Source organism: Neofelis nebulosa, chromosome 7, assembly GCF_028018385.1.
Source record: "Neofelis nebulosa isolate mNeoNeb1 chromosome 7, mNeoNeb1.pri, whole genome shotgun sequence".
Classification (NCBI taxonomy): domain Eukaryota; kingdom Metazoa; phylum Chordata; class Mammalia; order Carnivora; family Felidae; genus Neofelis; species Neofelis nebulosa.
Window position 1 is genome coordinate 1950029 of NC_080788.1, and position 25433 is coordinate 1975461.

Below are 25433 nucleotides of genomic sequence, written 5' to 3' on the forward strand. Positions count from 1 at the left end.
ATGCAGGGGGAGTGTGACACGGGGCAGCCACTCCAGAAGGCAGTCTGGTGGTTTCTTACCAAATGAAACGTGCTTTTACCGCAGGATCGGCCCACATGTTCCTTGGTATTTACCCACAGGAGTTGAAAACCTGTGTCCACACAAAACCTGCCCATAGATGTTCACAGAAGCTCTGTTGGTAATCACCAAAGCCTGGAAACAACCAGGATGTCCTTCAGTAGGCGAGCAGGTAAACGAACTGTGGTCCGTCCAGACAATGGAAGATCATTCGGCACTAAAACCAGGTGAGCTAACCATGAAAAGACTGGAGGGACCTTAAAACATACCCGTAGGTGAAAGAAATCCATCCAAAAAGGCCACAGATTATAGGATTCCAACACTAGGACATTCTGCAAAAGGCAAAATGAAAAACTATGGAGACGGTAAAAAGATCAGTGCTCACCAGGGGTTCGGAGCCGGGCAGAGATGAGCAGGTAGGGAACAGGATTTTCAGGGCAGTGAAACTATCTGTGTTTGAAACCATCTTTGTGCTATAATGGTGGATACATACCATTAAATATTTGTCGAAACACATAGAATGCACAGCAAAAGTGAACCCTAATGTAACTGCAGACTTTGGGTGATAACAATGCGTCAATGTCGGTTTGTCGATCGTAACAAACGTCCCACTCTGGGGCACGGCACTGACAGAGGGCGAGGTTGTGTGTGTGTGTGTGTGTGTGTGTGTGTGTGTGTGTGTGTGTAGGGGGAGGCATATAGGAACCTTCTGCACTTTTGCTTATTTTTTTCTGTGACCCGGAAACCGTACTAAAAAATAAAGTTGATTACAGGGGACTACAGAGACGTGACAATGTGTGATCATGGATTGGGTTCTGGGAGCCAGTATTCCTTTTCTCCATAAAGAACATTTCGGGGATAATTGGGGAAGACGAAAAATGTGTGCGGCTTTGCTAATCATATCCCATCACGATAATGTCTTGATTTTAATAATTACAATGTGGTTGTGTAAGAGCAAGCCCTTGTTCTTAGGAAATACGCACTAAGGTCTGTGGCAGGAAGGGCTATTATGTCTCCGATTATTCTCAAATATTCAGAAAAAGATAATATGGAGATATATGGAGAGAAAACCTAAGCGTCGTAAAATGTTGACAACTGGGGCGAAATGTATCTGATAGTTCTTTCTACAATTTTTACAACTTTACTGTAAGTCTGAAATTATTTCAGAATAAAGGAGTACAAACTATTGGGGAAAGGAACCGCTTCCAACAGACTACAAAGGACGCAAAGAGTATTAAAGTCATTTCGAACCAATTCTGAATTCCAGCCTCCCCTCGTCACGATGTCGCTGCGTTCAGGGACTCCTCCACCACTATGAATTTCCTCAGCCTGCAGGGGACCGTCTGAAACAAAGTCCACTCATGAGCCTTAGGAAACGTCACTTTGCACGTTAGAGAAGTTGCCAGTCGCCTTCTGATTTCACTGGAACATTCAGCACAAGGGACAGCACGTGCATCATAGGGCGTATGGAGTTAGTCACCCGTGAGACCATAAGGACCAGTTCTCAGAGCGGTCAGCCTGCAGGCTCCCGCCGCCTGGGTGACCAGACCTCGCCGGAGGCACGGGGCCCGGAGGGCCAACCCCCCTTCCCACACCTGCTCACTCCCCTTGTACCTCGTTTCCACAGTTTACAGCCTCCTAAATCTGCTTCCAACTACCTTCAGGAAGTTAACCAGGGAAGCTACCTGTCAAGTTCGTAGGTTACGATGAGATAACATCCACCAGTGGATCTTGATAGTTGGAGATTGAGTGAGCGAAGCTCTGGAGTCAGACCAGTCTGGGTTCATACAGTTGGCTCTGTAACTCATTAGCCGTGTGACCTTGGGTAAGTCATCCAACCTCTCTGAGTATCAGTCACCAGATCTGTCAAATGAAAGCGACAGTAAGTGAGCTAAAGAATGACAAAGGGTTAAATAAAATATATACAAAAATCATTTTGAATCTTTTAGGCACCTTATATAGATGCAGCATAGATAGATAAATAGATAGACAGATAGATACAGGCCTACGTAGTCACATAAATACCAATGTGATACAGTCGTTATCTAGGTTGCATTGATTAAAACTGGAAACCAGCAAGATGCCCTCCAGGGAGGCCAGGTGATTCTCAGCGTCAGCTTGGGGCGTAACCATTGCCTATGGTCTGGAAACGTTTTTTTCTTTTCTTTTCACCTCCAGCAGGCTTATCAGACCTCGAGGGACAGATGGAACCGCCCAAATACCAATTTATTTGTAACAGGGAACAAAAATAGAAGGCAGAGTGCTCCTGTGGGCTAAGCAGCTCATTTCCCCCTCACAGCAAGGCCTCCTTAGGTGGCCAGATTATTCCCTGAGGGCGGCCACGGAAGGGTGCGGTGTGTGCGGTGTGGGGCCTGGGCCCAACGGGGAGTCCCGGGGATGAGACCCGTGGCCTTGTGGCCAATGTCACTGCGTCACGACAGCCCCATGCATATCCCTCTGGGGGCTGGGACCAGCCACACACACAGGTTCCCTGGGGCCCTGGACACACTTTGCTTTCTTTCGCACGTTCCCTCCTGGCTCCTCACCGGCGGTTCCTTTCTGTTGCCAAAGGAGTTGTTGATATATTTGGATTTTGTTTTGTTTTGTTTTGTGTTTTCACTTCTCCTTTTTTTTCTTCCTCCTGCTCCTCCCCGTCCCCCTCCTCCAAATATATATTTGTCTTCAGCAGGGCTTTCTTAGATTCTCCATTCCTGTTCTTTCTGCTTTTGAACAAAGAAAGAGCTTTCAAGTCAACGTCGGCCTTAGACCATTTTCTCTGTTTCGTGTGGACTCCTCAGCTCTGAGTGGAGCCTGAGCTCAGTCTCAGCCCAGGATCCTGACTCTAATTTTCTGTCGCTCACGAACAACCACACTGACCGGCAAAGAGCTCTTCTCTGTGGGCACTGAGCCAGTAACTGGGGGTCTCCCAATAAGGAATACACCTGTTCCTGGGGAGAAGGAGAGGGGCGCCGGGCGCCTCAGTCTGATTCTTTTGTTTTGTTTGATGTTTATTCATTTTTGAGAGAGAGAGAGAAAGGCAGAGAAAGGGGGAGACACAGAATCTGAAGCAGGCTCCAGGCTCTGAGCTGTCAGCACAGAGCCCGATGCGGGGCTCAAACTCATGGACTGTGAGATCATGACCTGAGCCAAAGTCAGACACTCGACTGACTGAGCCACCCAGGTGCCCCTGAGTCTGATTCTTGATATCGGCTCAGGTCGTGATCTTGCAGTTTGTGGGATCGAGCCCTGCATTGGGTGCTGTGTTGAGCCTGAAGCCTGCTTGGGATTCTCCCTCTCTCTCTCCCTCTTTCTCAAAATAAAAAAAAAAAGGGAGAAAGTGAAGGTTTCAGGACACCTTATATCGACAGTGTCTGGGATGTACCATCATCAGCAAAGTTGCTCACGTCCTGTGGGTTGGGTCCCCGTCTGACCACATTCTTGTGAGTTGTGTGAGCAAACAGTCGATACTGGGACGGTCAGTATTACTTTTTCCTTCAAGGATAATAAAGCCAAAGGTGATTTGGTAAACGAATACTCCGTTTAAATCACGATTTTAGAAGCTTGAGGGGTGAAGTTAAGCCCACACGAAGACTTGTGCTTCCTCCTAAGCATTTTCTCGCTCCTTCCCCGCTGCGGCTGTGTGCTATAGTTTACCAAACAGCCTCACCCTGGTTACCCGTCCCCCCCTCCCGCCCCATTCCTGCACTGAGTTTTCTAATAGGGAATATGCTTTAGGATTATAAAGCCAGAGAAGCCTACACGTAGGGAAACTTCCCACTCCCGGCCTCACCCATCTTGTGGACACAGCAGGGGCAGGGAGAGGAACCCACAGCCTGGTAGGTCTGGGAGGGAGTGCGGGCCCCACCTTCAGGCTTCTAGAGGAGCTGGGACCCTTCAACCGGTCGGCTAAGGGAGACGTTGCCCCTCTTTCTGGGAGCTGGAAGAAATCGGGGCTCCGGGCTTTAAGAAGTAAGGGAGGGTAGAGCATCTGGGGTGAAGGGTGTGTGCCTGCAGGCAGGCGGGCAGGCCAATGGCATCGACACACCCCGGTTCTCTGGTCTGGCTTGGTGTTCAGGGGATACCAAGTTGTTCTGGGCACCAGTGCAGGGGAATTAGCACACAGAATGGCCAGTTTCTGGGGGAGCCGGCACCCGGGCCAGTAGCTGGAGACACTTCTGGGTTCTGAGTCCATCTGTAGGTGTAAGAAGGAGCAGAGGCCTCCCCTGCTGTCGTGACCCGGCACGACAGTCCTGGGGTTGGCAAAGGTGGCCAGCGGAGCAGAAACCTAATAGATCATCAGAAGAGCCGGGCGCCAGGCAGGAGAGAAGTCCGGAGCAGACGTTCCCAGGAGGTGGCCGACTGGTGTGGCGAGGCACTGGGACGGACCCCTGGGAAATTCAGATTCCTTGAACCCCGCCCCCGCCCCCCGCCCCAGGACACACCCCTGAAAGAGCAGCTCCACTGCTGATGGGAAAAGGCAGCGTTCCCCTCATCCTCTGAAACACAACAAGGAACCAATGGCGATGGGCCGGGCTTCCCTCCACCCCTCCCCTCCCCCACCTCGCCCCAGATGCTAACTCGGTCCGGAGCTGGTGCACCTAGACCCTTCCCTCACGATACAGTAAGCAGGGAGGACTGGAGAGCTTCTACGGTTTACCTCTCAGTTACGTACAAGGTGGCTTTCTAAAGTTCAGTTGTCAATTCCACAGACTGTGTTAACACAGGAAGACGTGTAGAAGACCCAAATCTGACCCCTCAAGGAGCTAGACCGTGCGTGCTCAAGATAGCCGTTCTCCCACAGAACTGTGCCCGGCCTCCCTCTACCAGTGTGACCTACGGGGAGGGAGTCATTGTCACCTGTCCTGTGTTTGCACTGATTTGCATGCTAACGACCGAGCTGTTGCAGACCGGTTGGCTGGATAATGAACTTGGTCTGGGCGTGTCGTCTCACAGTAACCAGTGTGGACGCTGACGGAATGTCGAATATTATTACTTGGAGAGAGAGATCAATCATTAACCAACCCCATTAATTCTCGCGGCACTGGTAAGCAAGAACTATGTGTTTATACATAACATAAGCTCAAATGCACCTATTTAGAATTACCCGCTAAAACGTTTGGAGAATCTTCTTAGGCTGAAAAAAAAAAAAAAAAAAAAGCTGTTGTCATCGGTGAGGACGGTTTCCAAAGTGGATTAAAACAAGCGGGAAAGTGGCTGTCTATGAAAATCCGAATACATTCACTCTGCGGCATGCTGTCACTAAGGAGGCCGAGTCAGAACTGTCCCAGCTGTGAAACAAAGGTGTTAGATAGACCCGACTGCCGGAAAGAGCAGAGTGTATGTGTGTAAATTATATGTAATTCATACGTACATATATATATATGGAATTTATTTATACATGCCTGTTTACATAAATTCTACTCTGATTTTTAGATTCCACATACGAATGTGGGTGGGGGGGGGTTACGGTCGCTGCGGGAGATGACGCAGTCACTGAGCTCCTCACGCACTTGGAGAGAACGAGGACAGAGCAGGGCGCTGAGCACAGAGTACCTTTTCCTACTCATGTCCCTCTTGCTTCCCAGGAGTAAGTGACACAGCTTCTAATATGCATTGGAATTAGAGCAGATTAACAATAAACTCCCAGCCAAGAGGAGCCAAAGGGAGATGCTGGGAGGATGCGAGCGGCCGCAGAGGGGAGGGCACTGGGCAGCTGTCCATGCGTTTCCTACCCCGGGGGGGGGGCACAGAGGGGAGGCGTGGCGGGTTATGTGAGCGCTCACGACCGACAAGACCTTCAGCCGGACGAGCTAGGTGCCAGGGAAGGGAAAACACGGAGGCAGTAGCTCACAGCTTCACGAAATATGCGTGGACAAGAAATCAACCCTGGCCCAGTGAGGCATGTGAAAGAATGAGGGAGAAGGTGGGACCCGGAGCCCCGTCACGGTGCAGGCACCACCTGGAAGGGAGGCGGTGACCAGTAGTACAGGGTTACGAAGAACGAGAAGTTCACAGGGGAGAAGGGAAAGGGGGATCTCTGTGTGGGTCGGAAAGGACAAGGAGCTGGGTTTTATCGGTGCACAGGTGTTGGTGGGGGGGTGGGGACAGGTAGGTGGCTACAGGGAGGTCCCTTCCAAAGACTCAGCCCTTGGACTAATTTACAGATGTTTCTTTTTATTTAATTTTTTTTGGAGTTTATTTAGAAAGAGAAAGAGCATATGCATGGGTGGGGGTTTGGGGAGAGAGAGAGAGAGAGAGAGAGAGAAAATCCCAAGCAGGCCGTGCACTGTCGGCACAGAGCCCGACATGGGTCTTGATCTCCTGGACCATGAGATGATGACCTGAGCCGAAATCACAAGTTAGAGGCTCAACTGTCGGCAGCCACCCAGGTGCCCCTCTTTTTTTTTTTTTCCTTATAAGTGTTTCTCTCTGACTTCTTGCTAAATCAGCGTCTGCATTTATCTTAGGCAATTTCTTCCCACGTTGTCGTGGAAATGTCCTCACGTCCTTTCGAGCTGTAGGGTTCCACCAGGAGGGTCTTTCTTCTTATGCGACGGGGTCTCCTATCGCGAGAGGGCACAGTCGTGGTCACCGGCCCCCTGGACATGGTTGTTCCGGAGGCAGGCGGCCCAGCCTTCCCCCCGAGATGCCTTCCATTCTTTAACGGGGGAGGTGGAGCCAGAGAGGGCACCACCTCTACTCGGCAGGGGCGAGGTCTGCCCACGGGGAGGCAGGAGGGAGAGGTGAGGAAGGGGCCGTATGCACGTGGGGTCCCGGAGACGCGCAGACGCGTGGCTGGGGTTTTGTGTCCCTGCCCTTCCACGCTTCTGTCCTTCGCCCTTTCTTCGGATTCTTCCGCCGGGACCAGTTGAGAAGCTCTCCTTACTGATCAACTCCACCATTTGTCACTCGTGTTCGTTTGTTCCTGGTTAATGATTAAGTATTTGCAGCTGTGAATTCCTCCCCGGGGACAGTTTTGATAAACGGAGTCACCTGTACACTATTTTCCAAATCGCCACTTGCTGTGGTTTGGCATCCACCCCCAATTTGCCCCATCTCGTTCTCCGTGACTGCACCTTGCTTCTTGGATAACAACCACACTGTCAACGCGTTTCGCCAACCACGCTCGGGATGATGCTCTAAGCTGTAGACTCACGTTAGCGCCCCTGATTCTCACAACCCACCCACCCCCGGGGTAAGGACTATTTTATCCCTACTTCATGGATGAAGAGACTGAGGCACAGAGAGTGTAAGTCACACAGCAGGTGTGAGCAGCGTGTTTGGACACGGGCTGTCTGGCTTCCGGGGCCATGCTCTGAGAGCCGTGTAGAGTTTACACCACTCTGTGCGGTAGGGAAGATCACCAGCGTGCCACCAGCCACGGAGAAAGCCCGAGACCCCCGCAGGAGGACGGGGGCAAGCCTGGAGCCGCGCAGGCCGTGGGACGCTGGGTCTTTCAGCCCCGAGAGCAACTCCCAAAGAGCAGGCGCATCCGGGGAGGAAGGTCACGGCTGCCGAGTTTGGGTCCAATACTGCCTCCCGAGCACCGGACCCTGGCCACGTGCCTTTCCCTCGGGGGCTGGGAGGGGTTTGTTCGGGGGAAGGGGGACACCCGTTTGGTCCTAGTCGTCACTGCCTTGTGATTTGCCAGCCTCTCGAATCTCGAGCAGCATTTTCTGTCTGCATTTTCACACCACGGGTTTTCACCCCTGAGAATTCACGGAAGGTACATGTCACTGTCCATGTGTCGTGGCTGTGAAGTTCTGACTTTGGACTGTCTCTTTGTCCCACGTGGCAGGGGCACAAATCTACTCAGCCTAGACTCCTCTGAACCGAGCAAACCCTGACCTTGAACACTGATGGTGTCTCTTTTGGCGAGGGTGGCCTCCTTCAGATGGGGGGCTGAGGGTGGGGAAGGGCCCTGGGGTTCTTGCTCCCCTCCATCCCGGGCGGCTGGGGTGGTCATCTGGCTGCTGAACCTTAAGGCATCGTTCGGAGGCCGGGTTGTGGCTGGAATCCGTGGCCCCTGGTTTGGAGCCTGTGCTCACTGAGTCCTGCTCGCTGAGGCTGGTCCTCCGCACCCAGGAGCCTGGACTCTCTTGGGACCTTCCGGTCCCCTGGCCTGTGGGAATGTAAGCATCCCAGGCACCCCACACGGAGGCCCCGCGGGGCCAGGAGCGCCACGTGGGGCCCGGCTCACTGGCTGCCTCGTCCCTCAGTCCCCGCAGAAATGTCCTGCGTGGTTTCCCTCCCTGGGCCTCCCGATGGGGGAAAGCCCTCTGCTTTAGGCTTTTGTGTCAGCGTGTTTGAGGTGCGTTCCCGGGACGGGAGCCAGAAGACAGAGGTCAGAACCCGTGGGTCCGACGGCTGTTCCCCTCCTTCTTACCCCCCACCCCACCTCCACGAAGGCACAGTGCAGCTTGCTGCCCCTTCCCGTGTCTCTCCCCCTGTCTGCCACACTTCCCTCCTCTCCGCCAAACTGTCAGAGCAGCATTCTAAAGCATCTCGACTCTACAGAGCACACACATGACCACAGTCAAGTTCATCATCACTGCGGCTCCGCACAGAGGGTCAGGTGGGGAAAGCGAGGCTTTCCCCAGGCTCTAGGGCTGGGAGGGTGACAGAGCACACTTGGTCCCCCCTCTCTGCTTCCAAGGCCGGGTTCCCGCCCTCCTCTGTAGACCCAAGGCCCCGTCCGGCTCTCAGCTGTGCCCGTGACTCAGAGTAACCAGGAAACCTGCCGGCTGGGGGGCCGCCTGGACACAGGGCCTCTGGGCAGCTGTGGAACTGAACACGGGAGGCAGGGTGGGGGTAGCGGACCCACGAGCCTTTCCCTCCTGCCTTGAGCAAGAAGTTAGAAGGAACGGAGGACTGAGGGAGGCTGGCAGGGCCGTGCAGCGTGTGACAGAGAAGAAACTCCCTGCTTGTAGACATGTCAGCCCGTTCCCCTACCTTCCACGACCTTTTTTTTCTGAGGAAGGCCCTGCTTTTCGCCCCAGTCTCTTGCTATCTTAAAGGGAAGTCAAGGGAAGACAAAATCCTGGGGTCATCACACATTGTCCGATGGGAGTCCCGGGTCTCAAGTCAGAACTCGCAGGGATGTGAGGCAGGGTCCAGGTGACCGACCGCTTCCCCCACATGTGTCACCCGCACTGTGGCCGCCAGCCCCGGTCACCGCTGGGAGCGGCACACTGAATCACGTGCTAGGGGCCCAGCTGGTCTGCACCCATTTACAAAAAAGAAAGCGGGTCTCAGCTTCCAACTTCACAGCCTCCTCTGGAATTTAAAACAGTTCTAGGTGGTTTAAAGGTGGAGCGGACTGAGGCTGCTAACTGGTCACGGCCCGCCAGCCCTCGTAATTAGCACGAGACCACTGTATCGTGTAAATGCCGCCCAGTGTTCAGCAATGACTAACCGCTCCATTTCAGGCTGTTTACTTAAGAGCGGGGCTGTCCTCCACAATGGATGTTTCTGGGTATTTACCTACTTAGCAAGAGAGGAGAGAGGAGAGAGGAGAGAGAGAGAAAGAAAAGGTGAAACGTCTCTGTTAAATTCACACACGCTTCTTACTTACTGAAAACCACAGCACGACAGGCTAGGTCTGTCTCCAAGCGGACTACGGAAGTGTCCCGGCCTCTAGCAACTGGCCACATGCTACCCAGACAAATGCAAAAAGAAGGATTAAAGGCATCTGCGAAGTAACCCCTGGAAAACGGGCGGCAGGCCTGAGCACACAGTAAGAGAGTAAAACTTGTCAACAGATACGTATGTATATGGTAAATGTGTGTGTGTATGTGATGACGGTCATGTTCACTACAATTTTCTTTTCTAGGGAGAATGTTGCAAACGTATCTGTGTGCAGACAATACCAAAGCGAGCCTCGTGTGACGGCGGGTGGGGAAACCCCAAGGAGAAAAGCTGGCTGCCTTGAGGGGCAGGGAAGGCTGGACAGCGCGGGGCTCAGTGCTGGGTGCCGTGTATGGAGACGGGCCAGCAAGACAGGCCTGCCGGTGGGGCCCGGGGCCCGGATGGGTACTGTTCTAGACAGCGGGAGCATTTAAGATGGATTTTTTACCTTGTTTGAGGTGGAGTGAACGAGTGGACCGCCCCTGGCATTTACCGTAGGAAATCCTCCGTCAGGTACCTATTGTGTATTGAGTGCCTGTGGGCATTGGAGTGCTGATGCCTTGTGTAGAAAAGAGGCTGGGTTCTCGTTTGGCTTGATATCGGGAAAATCGGGAACATTCTACTTGATCAATGCAACGATGGCGGGGGGTGGGGAGGAGGGCTCAGTTGTCATCCGAGTTGATCTCTACCTGCCTGGGCCTGGCCTATCTCATTGCCAAAGCCAACACCCTTCGATCTTTTCACTTGACGTGTCTTTGTCCACCTCTCCACCTTCCGCTCATTTCTTCCAAGGCTAGTGTTCATTTTCCCAATCACTCCACCCTCTCTCTGCCCGGATTCATTCCCCAGTGACCACCATGCCCCCCACCCCCCCAACCCTCCAGGCATCTGTGTGTTTCTCGAGCGCTCCTCGCCTCCCCACCCCCAGGTTGGAAGCCCGGGAGGACAGAGCCCCTGTGGCTTTCTTTCCCTGCTCTGCCCAGCGGGCACCTAGTTGGCACCTGGCAGACTTTCAGCGTCTGTGCAATCGATAACCGAATGAGTATCATTAAGCGCCTATTAGTCAGATCAATAGTGACAAACTCCCCAATAACCATGCTTATTTGAAAATACATCCCAAGCATTGTTTCTCTGCCCCCCCCCCCCCCATGCTTCTCTGCAGGGATTGAAGGCAGTCTGATGTTTTTGCAAACGTGTCCCCGTTTAGGGGCCGTCTTGTCCTTGTTGGCTCTCCCCTGGGATGTATCCATTCTTCCCCGGAAGCTTGCACACAGGGCGCCCGCCTTGGCGGGTTTGCTTCCTAAGCGCCGTGGTCTTTCAGGGGGATGCTGGGGTCTGGTAGAAAAACAGGGGTGCCTCCACGCTCTGCGCAGCCCAACCCTCTCACCAGGCTCTGCAGATGAAAACACTTAAAAACCCGGTTAAATCTCGGTTTGCTGGTGTCGCTACGGCTCCTGCAGCCGCCCCAGGTAACAGGCACCGCGGTGGGCAGGCGGGAGGAAGGCAGAGCGGGTGCGCCCCTCGACGCTAAGGCACTCCCGGCTCCCGGGCCGGCTGCCTGGGCCGCGGTGCGTGCCGAGCGCGCTCCGAAGCGGTCCCCGGCCTCGGAGACTTCTGGGCGCCGGGCGCCCAGCCCTCGGCCCCGGGCCCGGGCAGCAGGCGGCGCGGCGCCGGCATGCTAAGTGGGCCGCACTGGGCGCCTTTGTTCCCCGCGCCTCCGAGGACCGCTTCCCTCTGCATCCTAATGGGCTCGTCCCCCCGCCCCCCTCCGCGTCCCGGACCCCGGGGCGCCGCCCGCCCCCGCCCCGCGGGCTGAGCACCTGCGCCGCCCCCCGCCGCGCCCCCCAGCGGGGGGTCCGGCGGCCCGCCGCGCAAGTCTCGCGGTGCTACGGCCCCGGCGGGGGAGCCGCGGCCCGCGCCCCCCGCCGCGCGACAAAGGCCGGCCCGGGAGGCGGGGGCGGGGCGGGGCGGCGGCGGCGCGGGGGCGGGGGGGGGGGGGAGCGGAGGCAGCGCCCGCCCGCGCCGTCCTTTGTGTGGCGGCGGCGGCGGCGCCTGGGCCCGCCCGCCCTCCGGGGCCCGGCTCCGCGCCGCCCTCCGCCCCGCCCGGCCGCCCGGCCTCCCGGCAAGATGGCAACCCCGGCGGCGGTCAACCCTCCCGGTGAGTAGCGGCCCGGCCGGGACCCGCGCTCGGGGGTTCTGCGCTCCGGGGACCCGCGCTCGGGGTGGGGGGGGGGGCGGCGGCTGCGCTCCGGGGACCCGCGCTCCGGGGACCCGCGCGCCGCAGCCCCGGCCCCGGCCGCAGCATCAGCACCGGCACAGCCCCGGCGGCGGAGGCGGGCCTCGCGGCCCCCGGGACCCCCCCCCCCCGCCCCCTCGCGTGCCGAGGACGCCCGCCGCCGGCTACCCGGTGCCGCGCGCTGTCGCGTTCGGGGCGCGGCCCCGTGGCATCTCCGGCAGCGGCCGCGGCGGCGGGAGGGCGCGGCGCGGGCGCGGGCAAAAGTTTGGAGCCGGGATTCAACAGGGTGGACCGGGGTGGAGCTCGCGGCTGGTCCCCGCGCGGCCCGCCCCCGGGCGCCCCGGTGCCCCCTCCCCGCCCCCCGGCTCCGCAGTGGGCACGGGCGCCCGGCCTGCGGCGGCGGCGGCGCGGAGCATCCCGGCCCCTCCCGGCTCGCGCCCTCTGCCTCCGCGGGCCGCCCTGTCCTCAGGGTGCAGCCGGTGACAACCGTGCTGGCCCCGGCAGATTTCGAAAATGGAACTCGGTCCTGCTAAGCGAGACTACTGACCTGGTTTGCAGTGGGCGCAGGGAAACCCCGGCTTAGTTGGGGAGTCGGGCTCCCTCGGGGTGCCCAAGAATGGGAAGGGGACACGCAGGCGGCTGTGAAGTTTTGGTGTCGCGCCGGCATGGCTTGGTGCCGGGTCTGGGGGGCATGCAGGCGGACGAGTCAGAGGCCAGTCCTCAAGGAGCCCCCCCCCCCCCCAGAGGGAGGTGGCCTGTTGGAGGTGGCCATGGGGTGGGGTGCCTAGCAGAGAAAACAAAACTGTCGTCAGAGTTAGGAGTGAAGGATCCCCTGCATCCAAAGTGGTCAGGGGGCGCTTTTGGAGATCAGACATTTCCCAACTGGCCTTGGGAGGATTGGAAGGTTTGAATGTGTGCAGAGCAGGGCCCAGGGGGCGTGCTTGGGGAGGGGACAGCGTGAATGGCAGACACACTGAGTAGGTTTGGATGAATATTCGGGGACTCCGGGGATTTAGGAGGGAGCAGTGGGGTTTCACAGACTGGTTCGGCTCTGAAGGACAGCCTAAGGAGTCGACTCCCTCCCCGCTCCCCCCACCCCCCCAGGTTAAGGAGTCCTTGGTGGTCTTGAACGCGGAAGTCATGTGATCATGGTTCTTCTGGAAGGTTGACTTGTCAGCCATGTCTAGATAACCTAGAAAGGAAGGAGCAAGGTTGGAGGCAGAGAGGCTGGTCCAAACGAGGCATATGGTGGGGAGGCCTGGAGTTGACAAACTGCTCGGAGTTGGGGCATGGGTAAGGGGGGGGGGGGGCTGGAGACACAGGTAGGGAGTCTGAGTAGCTCCCGAGAGGCAGGTTCCATGAGAGAACCTCAGAAGTCTCGGAAGAACTGACGGGGAGCTCCCGGTCCAGGACATGGAAGGGGAACGTGGCACATTTGGAGACCGCCCCTCAAGTTTGCTAGTGACTCAAGTCTGCAGTTTCAGCCGGGTCCGCTGCTTACGAACCAATAGCCAGTTGATGGATTTAAATGTTGTGATGTTAAAAAAAAAAAAAAAGGCAAACACAGTAACATGAAGATATTTTGGTCCCATACAGGCTTATATTGGAAAGAGGAGTACGAAACTGAGGAAACTGAGGAAACTGAGGGCGTTTACCTAATACACACACACACACACACACACACACACACACACACACCATTACATCACTGTTGGAAACGATTTTCTTCGTCATCGTGGTCCCACGAGCCACCCGGAGTCAATAGGGCAGCTGCCTGGCGTGGCAGCGTGGTGCCCATGAGTGTCTGTGCCCCGGACGCCGGGAGACCCCACTGCTACAAGTGAGGGGTTGTTTTTATTATTTGGAAACACTGGGCCTCCTTGACAGACGGTGATGTCTGTGTGTCCTGTCCATTGGCTGAGATGCCAGGGATCGTGAGCACGGAGAGGTCTTCTCAAGGGAAGAGTCTTTCTCTGACCTGGTGCCCTGGGGTGACACTCAGCTCTGTGGGGCGTGTTGCTCCTGTCCCCTGTGAATATCTGCCTTCTCTCTAAGGAGAAGGCCGATATAGTTTGAACGGATAGGTTGAAAGGCTTGAGCCCAAGAGAGAGACTTCAGATCCGACTTGCAGTTGACAGCAAAGAGAGGCAGGGCACCCAAGCTTCTTGCCAAGTCCACTGCTCCGGGGCAGGAGTCCCTGGATGCTTCTTTGAGCATCTCATCCTCCTGCTGCACCCCTGGCCCTGGATGTTGTTGCTCTGCAGAGAGTAAGAGCTTGGTAAACACGGGCCGATGCACCGGGGGGCCCCGAGATCTCTGTGTGCTGGTACTTTGTGCCCAGGGTACAAAGGCCGCAGCCCGTCACCTCCCCGCCCACCCACACGCTTTTTCCGTTTTCCCAGCTGAGCCCTCACTGCCCACCGGCAGACCCCTCCGCAGTTCTGCGTCTCCGTGAGGCAGAGCGAGGGCACTCGGGGGCCCGGTGATGCCCGAGGAAGCTGGAGGTTTCACATCCTGTGGTGGTTCGGGCGACAGGAGCCCCATTTAAAGCTCTGATTTGGCCTTTCCAGTCTCCTGCTGGGGTTTCAGGTCTGGATTCCAGCAGCCACTCTGGGGGAGGCGGTGCTCCCAGGAATTCTCAGGAACTGACTACTTGGCGTACTGCGTTTCATGGAGCCACGCGCCCATCCACAGCAGGGACACATCGCTGTTTCATCGACTCCTAAGGAAAGACTAGGGCCAATTATACGATGAGGCTCCATTTCAGGCATGTTTTAAAAATGTGCATTGAGAATCAGCCAAGAACCGTGCATTAAGGAAAAACCCATTCTGCTGCTGGCCTGTCCATGTGTAAAACATACAGTCATGTTTTCAACAAAAATCTGTGTAGAGTTTACGCTCTAGGCATGTGCCATGATGGCCATTTGAGTTCTGCCAAATGAAGAGAACAGTGTCTGAAAAAGTTTCTTTAGTTCTCAGCCAATAGTTACCGTGCAACTATTTTTTTTTTAAGCTTATTTATTTATTTTGAAGGGGGTGTGCAGAGAGAGGGAGAGGGAGAATCCCGCGAGCAGGCTGTGCGCCGTCAGCCTGGGGGCTCGATCTCGCAAACCGTGAGATCCTGAGCTGAGCCAAAATCAAGAGCCAGACGCTCAGCCCACTGAGCCCCGCAGGCTTCCCTTTACTGAGCAACTGTTATGTGCCAGGTACCGAGAGCTAGGTTCTGGGTGATCAGTGGTAAACCCAGGACAGCGCCTGCCATCGTCCTGTTTGCCGGTGGCCGGGGAATACGTAGTTGTAAAGAATCACGCGGATGTGTGAGTTATGACATCGCTAATGCTACAAATGAAGGAGGTTTGGGGTTTGCCTCTTTGAGGGGGCAGCTTATTTTCTTATATTAAATATAATTTATTGTCAAATTGGTTTCCATACCACACCCAGTGCTCATCCCAACAGGTGCCCTCTTCCATGCCCATCACCCACTCTCCCCTCTCCCCCAACCCCCATCAACCCTCAGTTTGTTCTCAGTATTGAAGAGTCTCTCATGGTTTGCCTCCTTCCCTCTCTGTAACTTTTCCCCCCCCTTCCCCTCCCCCCTGGTCTTCTGCTGAGTTTCTCAATATCCACATATGAGTGAAAACATATGGTATCTGTCTTTCTCTGCCTGACATATTTCACTCAGCATAATACCCTCCAGTTCCATCCACGTTGCTGCAAATGGCCAGATTTCATTCTTTCTCATTGCCAAGTAGTATTCCGTTGTGTATATAAACCACATCTTCTTTATCCGTTCGTCAGTTGATGGACATTTAGGATCCTTCCGTAATTTGGCTATTGTTGAAAGTGCTGCTGTAAACATTGGGTACAGGTGCCCCTCTGCATCAGCACTCCTGTATCCCGTGGATAAATGCCTAGCAGTGCTATTGCTGGGTCATAGGGTAGGTCTATTTTTAATTTTCTGAGGAACCTCCACACTGCTTTCCAGAGCGGCTGCACCAATTTGCATTCCCACCAACCGTGCAAGAGGGTGCCCGTTTCTCCACATCCTCGCCAGCATCTAGAGTCTCCTGATTTGTTGATCTTAGCCACTCTGACCAGTGTGAGGTGGTATCTCAGTGAGGTTTTGATGAGTATTTCTGAGGGAGCAACTTAAAACAAGTTCTTTTTTCCGAGCACTTGATTTTATTGCTTTCTCTTACAGATCGCTCCATATAAAGCCAACTTGGTATATCGATCAGCAGATTTAGAATCAAAACACTCTGACGTGACAGTTGCTACAAAAAAGTCAAGAGGACATTGTGTCAGAGGGTTCCTAGGCGGTCATCGTTTTTAAGGGTTTGTCTTCTTCATTGAGGTTGTCCTGACACTTGCGACGTTGCACGGGCGATTGCAGACATTTGGTTAATACACAGGTCAGGACTGCTGTCTATCACGAGACATTTTATAGGTGAGAAGGCGGGCGTGGGAACTGTGGATCTCGGCGAAGGTGATAGTGAAACTGATGATCGATGTTGCAGGGGGTTCTACGAGGCAGTACTTTATGACCAACCACTTAGCGTTTGCTGCATAGGTGGGGTGCATTCTAATATGGACGTGTATACGTTCGTAAAACAGAATACGTATTAATCGAACAGAGTAAGTGTACGATGTGTAACGAAAAGCTTTGTGAGACTGTATTTCAGGTTAAGACGAACTCTGTGACATTTATGTGATTTTCCCTTTTGTTGCTGTTGAGTGTAGTTGGCACACAGTGTTACATTAGTCTCACGTCTTACGTTATCCTGGGCCCCACAAGCGTGGCCACCGTCTGTCACCACGTGGCACTGTTATGGCACCATCGGCTGTATTCCACGTGCTGCGCCTTCCGTCCGTGGCCTCCTCGTCCCGTGACTGGCAGCCTGGACCCCCCTCTCCCCTTCACCCATTTGCGATCCCCCCACCCACTCCCTTCTGGCAACCACGAGTTTGTCCTCCGTATTTATGGGTTTTTTTTTTTTTTTTTTTAGTTTAATACATGTAAGGGCAATCGTGTAGTATTTGTCTTTCTCTGTCGGACTTATTTCACTTAGTATAATGCTCTCTGGGTCCATCCATGTTGTTACAAATGACAAGATCTCATTTTTTTTAATGGCTGAATCATATTCCATTGTGTGTATGTATGTGTGTATATATATGTAGATACATATGTGGATACATATGTATCTACATATGTATATATATGTAGATCCATGTGTGTATATATGTATCTATGTATGTATATATATATGTAGATATGTATGTAAATATATGTAGATATATATGTATCTATATATGTATCTATATCTATATCTGTATCTATATCTATATACACACCACATCTTTTTTTTTTTTTTTTTTTTAAATTTTTTTTCAACGTTTTTTATTTATTTTTGGGACAGAGAGAGACAGAGCATGAACGGGGGAGGGGCAGAGAGAGAGGGAGACACAGAATCGGAAACAGGCTCCAGGCTCCGAGCCATCAGCCCAGAGCCTGACGCGGGGCTCGAACTCACGGACCGCGAGATCGTGACCTGGCTGAAGTCGGACGCTTAACCGACTGCGCCACCCAGGCGCCCCAACACACCACATCTTTATCCATCTATTGATGGACACTCGGGTTTCTGCCTCATCTTGACTATTACAAATAAGGCTGCAGTAAACACAGGGTTGCATATATCTTTTTGAGTTAGTGTTTGTTTTCTTTGGGTAAATACCTAGTGGTTGACTTACTGGGTGATATGGTAATTCTGGTTTTAACTTTTTGAGGAACCTCCACACTTCTCCACAGCGGCTGCACCAGTCTGCTTTCCCACCAACAGTGCAAGAGGTTTCCCGTTTCTCCGCGTCCTCGCCAGCATCTAGAGTCTCCTGATTTGTTCGTTTTAGCCGCTCTGACCGGCACGAGGTGGTATCTGAGTGTGGTTTTGATTTGCATTTCCCTGATGACGAGTGATGTTGAACACCTTTTTACGTGTCTGTTGGCCATCCGGATGTCTTCTATGGAAAGATGTCTGTTCAGGTTCTTTGGTCGTTTTCTAATCAGACTGTTCGTTTTTGGTGTTGAGTTGTGTATGTTCTCTGTGTAGTTTCGATATTAACCCCTTATTGGATGTGTCGTTTGCAAATATCTTCTCCCATTCCGTAGGCTGCCTTTTCATTTTGCTGATGCTTTCCTTTGCTGTGCAAAAGCTCTTTATTTTAGTGGCGTCCCAATAGTTTATTTTTGCTTCTGTTTCCCTTGCCTTAGGAGACGTATCTAGAAAAATGATGCTAAGCCTGTTGTCCAAGGCATGACTGCCTGTTTTCTTTTAGGAGTTTCATGGTTTCGGGTCTCACATTTAGGTCTTTAATCCATTTTGAGTTTATTTTTGTGCCTGGTGTAGGAAAGTGGTCCAGTTTCATTCTGGATGTGGCTGTCCAGTTGTCCCAGCACCTTTTATCAAACGGACTGTCTTACATATTCTTGCCTTGAGGAGCCAAGCTGTGAGTTGAGATCCGAGGAGTGAAGAGAAACACGGACAAGCAGGTGCATTCTGGGAAGAGCCTCTGCAAAGGCCCTGGGGTCAGAAGGGCCCGTCTGCTTTGAGGAACCAGAGCGGGCCAGAGCAGCTGGAGGTGCGGTGGGCGGGTGGGGTCTCGAGCAGGGGAGGGACGTGACGTGACCCGCACTCCGCTGGGCCCTGGCTGCTGTGCGGAGAGCAGATTAGAAGGCCGGACTCCGGTTGGAGGTGGCTGCCAGGGGCCCCGGCTGGCAGGGGAGACGCGGAGAAGCACACGGAGGCGAGGTACCCCTTGGGGCGGGGCCGCCACGCTGAACACGCACATCCTCGTGCATCTAGCAGTGGGCCGGGGACCCCCCGTGTGACCGCCTGCAGCCGCTCCTTTTGGGCAGAACCGGCAGGGCCACGGTGGGGAGGGTGGGTGTGGTGTGCGCCTGGGTGACAGGAGGTGACCGGACTGGGGAGCCCCCGAGACGAGCCTCCAAGACTGGGCGGGAGCTGTCGCGGAGACAGCAGTCAGGCTGGAGTCCCTCTGTCCCCGTCGGTCTGTGCTGACGCTGGCTGACATGCCCGGGGACGTCATCCCCCTGTGCCACGGCCCTGGGTGCTGGGCCGTAACGCAAGGGGCAGGTACTGGCAGCCGTGTGGGGCTGGCCGGGCCTGCAGACAGGCTGGTGGGAGCCGTCACTGCTCAGGCGGGCCCTTCCACCCCTTGCACCCCGATGCCACGCGCCCGATTCTGGCCCAGACCCTCGGCTCCAGAGCTCTGGCCGACGCCGAGCTCCCCTGTCTGCACCCGCCCCTTGCACACACCTGAGGGTTTCCCTGCCCATGCCCTCTGCTCCTCCTGGTCCCAGCTTGGATCGTCCCTTCTCCCAAAGCCTGTCTCCAGAGACGGCGTGCCCATGCTGCTGTCCACCCGGGCCCCGTGCACTTTGCATCTGGAGCATTTCCGTGACCCGGGGTGGAGTGGTAAGGTATGTAGTTGCTGCTGGATGCCTGGGTCTCCTGCTGGCCCCAAGGCCCCACGAGGGCGGGGGGAGCCTTCCTCACTCTGCAGCCCCTCCCGTCACACCGCCTCCCGCACGGCAGGCTGCCCATAAGGTGTGTCCGTGGACAAGTGCACGGGTGCCGGGGAACCGTGTTACATGCCCGTGCGCACCTGCTTGTGAACGCCTGCCTGGGAGACAAGCTGTGCGGTGTGTTCGTGGGTCCCCGAAACAGGAGGCCAGAGCTGTCGAATTTAGGTTCTGGCCTTGGTTTGGGGGAACTGGATTTGATCTGTAAATCCTAGGAGAGTGGTCCGAACCCAGATCAGCTCCTCCAGACTTTGTCTCATCGTAAAGGAACCTGGGAGATGCACAGATCGTATCCTCTGCCCCAGAAGGAGGGGAGGTCAGACTGGCAATAACCTGGCGACCGGCTGGGAGTCGTGGGAGGCTCATGCCCACCACCTTCCTTACGAAAGTCCCTGAGGGTCCCCTGGAAGGGGTCTCCCCGTTCTGCCTTCTGTTCTGTGTGCGGAACCATGGGTGTGGTAGGCGTGATTCCCGGGGGGCTCCAGACACGACACGGAGGCAGCTTCACTTCTGTTCAGGGGATGCCTGCCGCCCCCCGACGCGATGCTGCTGGGCCCGAGGCCAAGCCCTTTGCAGACAAGGAGCCTCTGTGGCCTTCAAGACTGCAACACTTTGACCATTTTCCAGGCGAATCCACAGAAAAAGCGAAACTGCCCACGAGCAGGTACTTCCTGCTGTTGTACATTGTGCAGAAGCAGGGGGCCTCTTTCGCTGCCTTGGTTGTGCCGTGAGGGTGGCCAGGCGGAGCCCGCGGGTCCCCCAGCCCCTGCCGAGGCGCCCCCTCCTTTCCTGCTCATAACCGACTCCCTTCCCCCGAGTACAACAATAAACAGACAGGACTTTTCCCCCCAAAGACCATGTGCACATACAGAAGAGAATCGTTCTGAACACACTGCTTTGTTGCCTTTATTTCCCTTAATTAATAGTACGAATGCCACAGCCTCTGTCTTATGGCCCCGTCTATGGGCTCTGTGTCTCATGCTTACGTTCATAGCATTTGCTACGCTTTTCCGTTCGCCAGAAGTATGCACAGCGTGTTCATGGACGTCCCCGTATATAAATATACAATTACATGATTTCTTTCTCCCCTTAGGTTAACTTCCTAGAGGAGAATCGAACAATCAGATGGGTTTAAATGCTTTTTAGAAATATGCTTTTTTTGCTTTAATGTTTATTTCTTTTGAGAAAGAGAGCACGAGTGGGGGAGGGACAGAAAGAGAGGGAGAGAGAATCTCAAGCAGGTTCTGCACAGAGCCTGACGGGCTCAATCTCACAACTGTGAGATCGTGACCTGAGCTGAGATTAGGAGTCAGACTGAGCCCTCCAGGTGCCCCACATGCTTTTATTTTGTATTGGTTTCCGCAGAGGTTAACCCAGAGGCTCAGACTGGTTCAGAGACTTGCCTGGGGTTCCCACAGTGTAAATGGGGGAGGAGGAATGGGCCCCCGCGAGTTCATCTCTTCCACGTGGCCTTTTCCAGCTGGAGGTGCCATTAGCTGCCCTAGAAACCTTGGATCACTGCTACCTGTCTGTGCGTGGCCCGGGCCCGTCCCCAGGGCTTTGAGAGCACGGGGCAGGGGGGGGCGCTGTCCTCCCTCTGCCTGCGCCCTGTGGCTTAGACAGTTTGTGGTGGTTATTCCTGCTTTGGATGCAAATCCAGGAGGTTTTCACACCTGGGGCTAAGTGTGTGTGTGTGTGTGTGTGTGTGTGTGTGTGTGTGTATTTGATTTGCGGACCCCTGCACTGGATAGATACCTCTCTCCCCGGGCCCCGGTGACAAAGGAGAGGCTAGCTGTAGGACAGCTGGGGAGGACTCCCAGGCTGGCACCGAAACCAGGCTCCATGGGTAGATCAGGGCCTCCCGAGAGCCAGATCAGCGAAGGCCTTGCTGGCAGCTGAGTGAGGAACCAGGAGAGAAGGGGGTCATCCTCTGTTCATCAGATCCTCCTGGGGCCCTGCAGTGGTCCACTGGGGCCATCAGAGGCTTGTAGCCTGTCGATGAGGCTTCTGCCTGCCGAGTTTTGCCTGGCCCACCGAACTGTCCTAGTGGCAGTTAAGGAAAAAGCCACTGAAATTGCTAAGATAAGGGAGGCCAGGAAAGCTACGTGGATACATCTTGCAACATCAGTGAATGAGCCGGGTCCCAGACTTCGAGGCACCAGGAGGCCGGATGTTCATTTATGTACGCATTTTTTAAATTTAAATTTAAATTTTATTTCATTTGAGAGAGAGAGAGGGAGAATGAGCAGGGGAGGGGCAGAGAGAGAGGGAGACACAGAATCCGAAGCAGGCTCCAGGCTCTGAGCCGTCAGCACAGAGCCCGATGCGGGGCTGGAACCCACGCGCTGTGAGATCCTGACCTGAGCAGAAGTCAGACACTCAACCGACTGAGCCACCCAGGGGCCCCTCCACAGATTTTAAATTCATGGCTATCTCCAAATGGTATTCTCTTTCTTATCTCGGAGAGACATCTGACCCAGCCGTGTGGCAGAGCCTCTCAGAAACCGGGCACGGGAGCAGAGGTGTGTCCGCAGAGGTGTGTGGTTTCTAGAGGGGGTCTGGTTGTCACGACACCGAAGGGGCTGGGGAGGTGGGGGGGGGCATCTGGTTGGGTGGAGGCCAGGGATGCTGTTGAACGTCCCACGGCCCCCCCACAGCGCAGTTATCCGGCCCCAGATGGCACTCGTGCCCCGGGGGAATAGCCCCGGTGTGTGGGGACAGGACTTTTTGTAACCTCTGGGCACTGGCAGCTGGCCAAGGAGCCCAGAAGTTCCGTGGGGCGTGTGGCCCGCAGAGAATTAGGGGCTGGCTCCCACGACCGGCACGGCGGCGGTGGCCGTAAGGACGAGGTGGTACTTTTCAGATAATCATGATACCCGTGAAGGAAGTTAATTTAAATGTGAAATAACAGAACTGCCAGATTTTTTTTTTTTTATTATTATTTTTAGAACAGCATTGATGTTTCTATCACATCAGCAGTTTGAAATGAGGCGTAGTCCGGAATCATCTGCCGTAATTTGATATGCTTGATGGATTCCAAGTTCCCCAAAGAATAAAATGAATGAATGTGTTCAAGGATCACAGCTGTGTTCTCTCCTTTGGAAAGCAGTTCCCACCAGAAATCTTCCCGTTGGGTTCGGGTAGCTTGTCCAGCGGTTTCGGAAACGGCCTCCAGGACAGGCATGTTGGGACAGTTTCTGCCAATGACTGGCCGCCTGCTGGACGGCAGAGGGAGGGGACCCCACTGGCGCCTCCCGCGGGCACGGAGGACGCGACAGGCCGGGCTGGGGGCATACGGCCGCTTCTGGGACGAGAGCCTGTGGCCTTCCCTGACGCCCGTCTCCAGCTGCCTGCCGGGGGCGTCTGTCCGTGTGTCCCCCGGACCCTGAAGCCTGCCTCTCCTGCACTTCCTGCTCCCCCTAGGCCCCCGGTGGCGGTGAATGGCGCCTGTCTCCATTCACCGGCCAGAGCCAGACAGTAATTATTTTAATCGCTTACCCACCTAATTAAACAGATATTAATTGGATGCCAACTGCGTGCTCACAGCGGCGCGCCAGGGCCCGCGTGGTTTCCGCTTTCGCGGAGCTTGCCGTGTCTTAGATAATCAGGGGCGCGAGGCGATCATTAAAATAAGTAGCGGGAGAGAGAGGGGTCTTCGTTTCCAGATGCCACGGGGAGGCCCGAAGTGGAGGGGACAGGGGCAGAGACCGAGGGGGGGTCTACCCCCAGGTACGTTGGCGGTAAGCCCGGCCGAGCCGGGCGGCGGACTGGATATCGCCGATGGGGGGGCAGGAGCGCCACGTTCCCGATTCGGTCACGGGGCGGGTAGGGCGCCGTTTTCCAGGCCAGAGGACCCGGGGAGTCGGGGCCCTTGGGGGTATTTCGGTGGAGGCGGCGGGGAGAGCACGATCGGTCTCGCACATGCTGAGCTCAAGACACCTAAGTGCCTCCGGGATTTGCCGGGAGCCTCGGAGTCGCTCGTTTCCCTTCGGGTTGGGGCGTTTTGTGTTGCTTTAACCACCGTGTCCCCAGTTCCTCGACCGAGGCGTGGCACGCGATTGGTGCCTCATGAGCGTTCGTGGAGTGGGCGCCTGACGTGACACGTCTCCCAGACGGCAAGCCAACGGAGAGTTGGGTCCACCACAAGGTTGTTCTGGTTTCGGTGACGTTTACGCGGGGCGGGCAGCTGACTCGCAGAGAAGTGGCGAGAACGGAGCACAGGACCGGGCTCCCCGGGGGTCAGCCGCGGCCTGTGTGCCGGGTTCTCCCGCTGGCCTCTGTCTCCCTGGGCAACGTGAGGGTGCATGGTGCACCCCGTGCCCCGTCCCTTCTGAATACTGCCACGTGTCTCCTGGTGACGAGGGGACAGGCCCCCCACTAAGTACCTGAGACACGCGGTGTGGCATCCCACACGGAGCTCGCGGCTGCCTCCGTGTGCAACCCTGTGTCGGCAAGAGCCAGACCTCCAAGGTCCCGCGGACCCTGTTGTCAGCGCCCCGAAATTCCTCGGGAGCCGCCGTCGTCGCTGCGCGCCCCAGACTTGCGAGCACACGATCGGTCTCTCCTCACCACCCCCGTGCCGCCCTCTCTGCCCACGGGTCCCGCCCCCGTGCTGTGACAAAAGCACGCTTTTGCACCGCGAGACATCTCCAGAGTTCTTTCTTGACTGTCGCGACACCACGTCACTGGGAAGAAGGACGTTCTCTTACAGGACAACAGTTTGTGACCCACGTCAGGGCATCAGCGTCCAGGTGACCCCCAAGGTCGCATCCCCCGACCCTACTCTTACTCTGTTAGGCGTTCTTCCAGAAACCTGCTGTTTCCTGGTCCTCGGTTTCATCCAGGATCGCAAATCCCACTTACTGTATTTCTGATCTCTCCGGCTTATTTATTTCATAACTGGACATCTGTACCTCTTCTTGCCTTTAACCAGTGCCTGTCACCCCCCCACCACCAGTTCTCTGTATTTAAGAGCGTGTTTCTTTGTTTTTTATTTGTTCATTTCTTTTTGTTTTGTTTTAGATTCCACATCCGAGTCAATCATACGGTCTCTGTCTTTCTCTGACTTATTTCACACAGCATAACTCCCTCTGGGCCACGGTTGTGATGTCCCTTTACTCCCCTTTAATTCTGGAACAGTCACTCAGAGGCGTTGTTGTGTTGGTTTGTTTTGTTTTTTGGTTTTTCTTTTATGGCCTTGACATTTTTTGCCAAGTACGGGCCAGTCATTTTGTAAAAAACCTCACAATTTTGTTCGATGTTGCCTCATCGTGACATTGAGATTGTGCTTTTTAAATTAAAAAAAAATCTTAAATTTCATTCTATTTATTTATTTTAAAAATTTTTAAATGTTTATTTTTTAGAGAGACAGAGCGTGAGCAGGGGCGGGGCAGAGAGAGAGGGAGACACAGAATCCGAAGCAGGATCCAGGCTCCGAGCTGTCGGCACAGAGCCCGACGCGGGGCTCGAACCCACAGACCGTGAGATCCTGACCTGAGCCGAAGTCGGATGCTCAACCGACTGAGCCACCCAGGCTGCCCCGAAATTTTAAATTTTTATCGAATTTTTAAATTTTTATCAAAAACACCACCAGGGTGACATTGTGTCACGAGGGCGTCTGTCAGCCGTGACGGCAGGGTCCCGTGTGGCCAGGGCTGAGGAAGGGGATTCGTGGTCTCAGAGCCCCCCATGCTTGGTAAGCCTCCTCTGTGGGTTTGCACACCCTTTGTGGGCAGCCACAGATACTCCTTGGTGAGTGCAGGTCCCGGGGGAGTTTTAAAAAAAAGCCCGTAAGGCTAATACTTCCCTCAACTAAATTTCAACTTCCTCTGACAAATAAAATAATTATAATCTCACCGTGTAAGGACGATCATATCTCTAATAAAGTCAGTAGGGATTTCGGGCGTTTAATTACCA

At 54.9% G+C, this 25433-nt stretch overlaps 1 protein-coding gene across 5 annotated transcripts in view; it reads left to right on the top strand.

Moving 5' to 3' along the window:
- The first annotated feature begins 11055 nt into the window (after positions 1-11055).
- Positions 11056-25433, top strand: part of ARNT2 (aryl hydrocarbon receptor nuclear translocator 2) — a 145797-nt gene continuing 131419 nt past the window's right edge. For 4 of the 5 annotated variants that reach the window (XR_009263742.1, XM_058736360.1, XM_058736358.1 and 1 more), the window contains exon 1: positions 11056-11153. Coding sequence is in view for 4 of the 5 variants with exons in the window: in XM_058736360.1 (XP_058592343.1) it covers positions 11084-11153 (70 nt within the window). In the remaining variant the exon portion in view is untranslated. Of the gene's footprint in view, positions 11154-11663; positions 11843-25433 lie in introns of those variants that run through there. The other variant, XM_058736359.1, reaches the window with a different exon arrangement.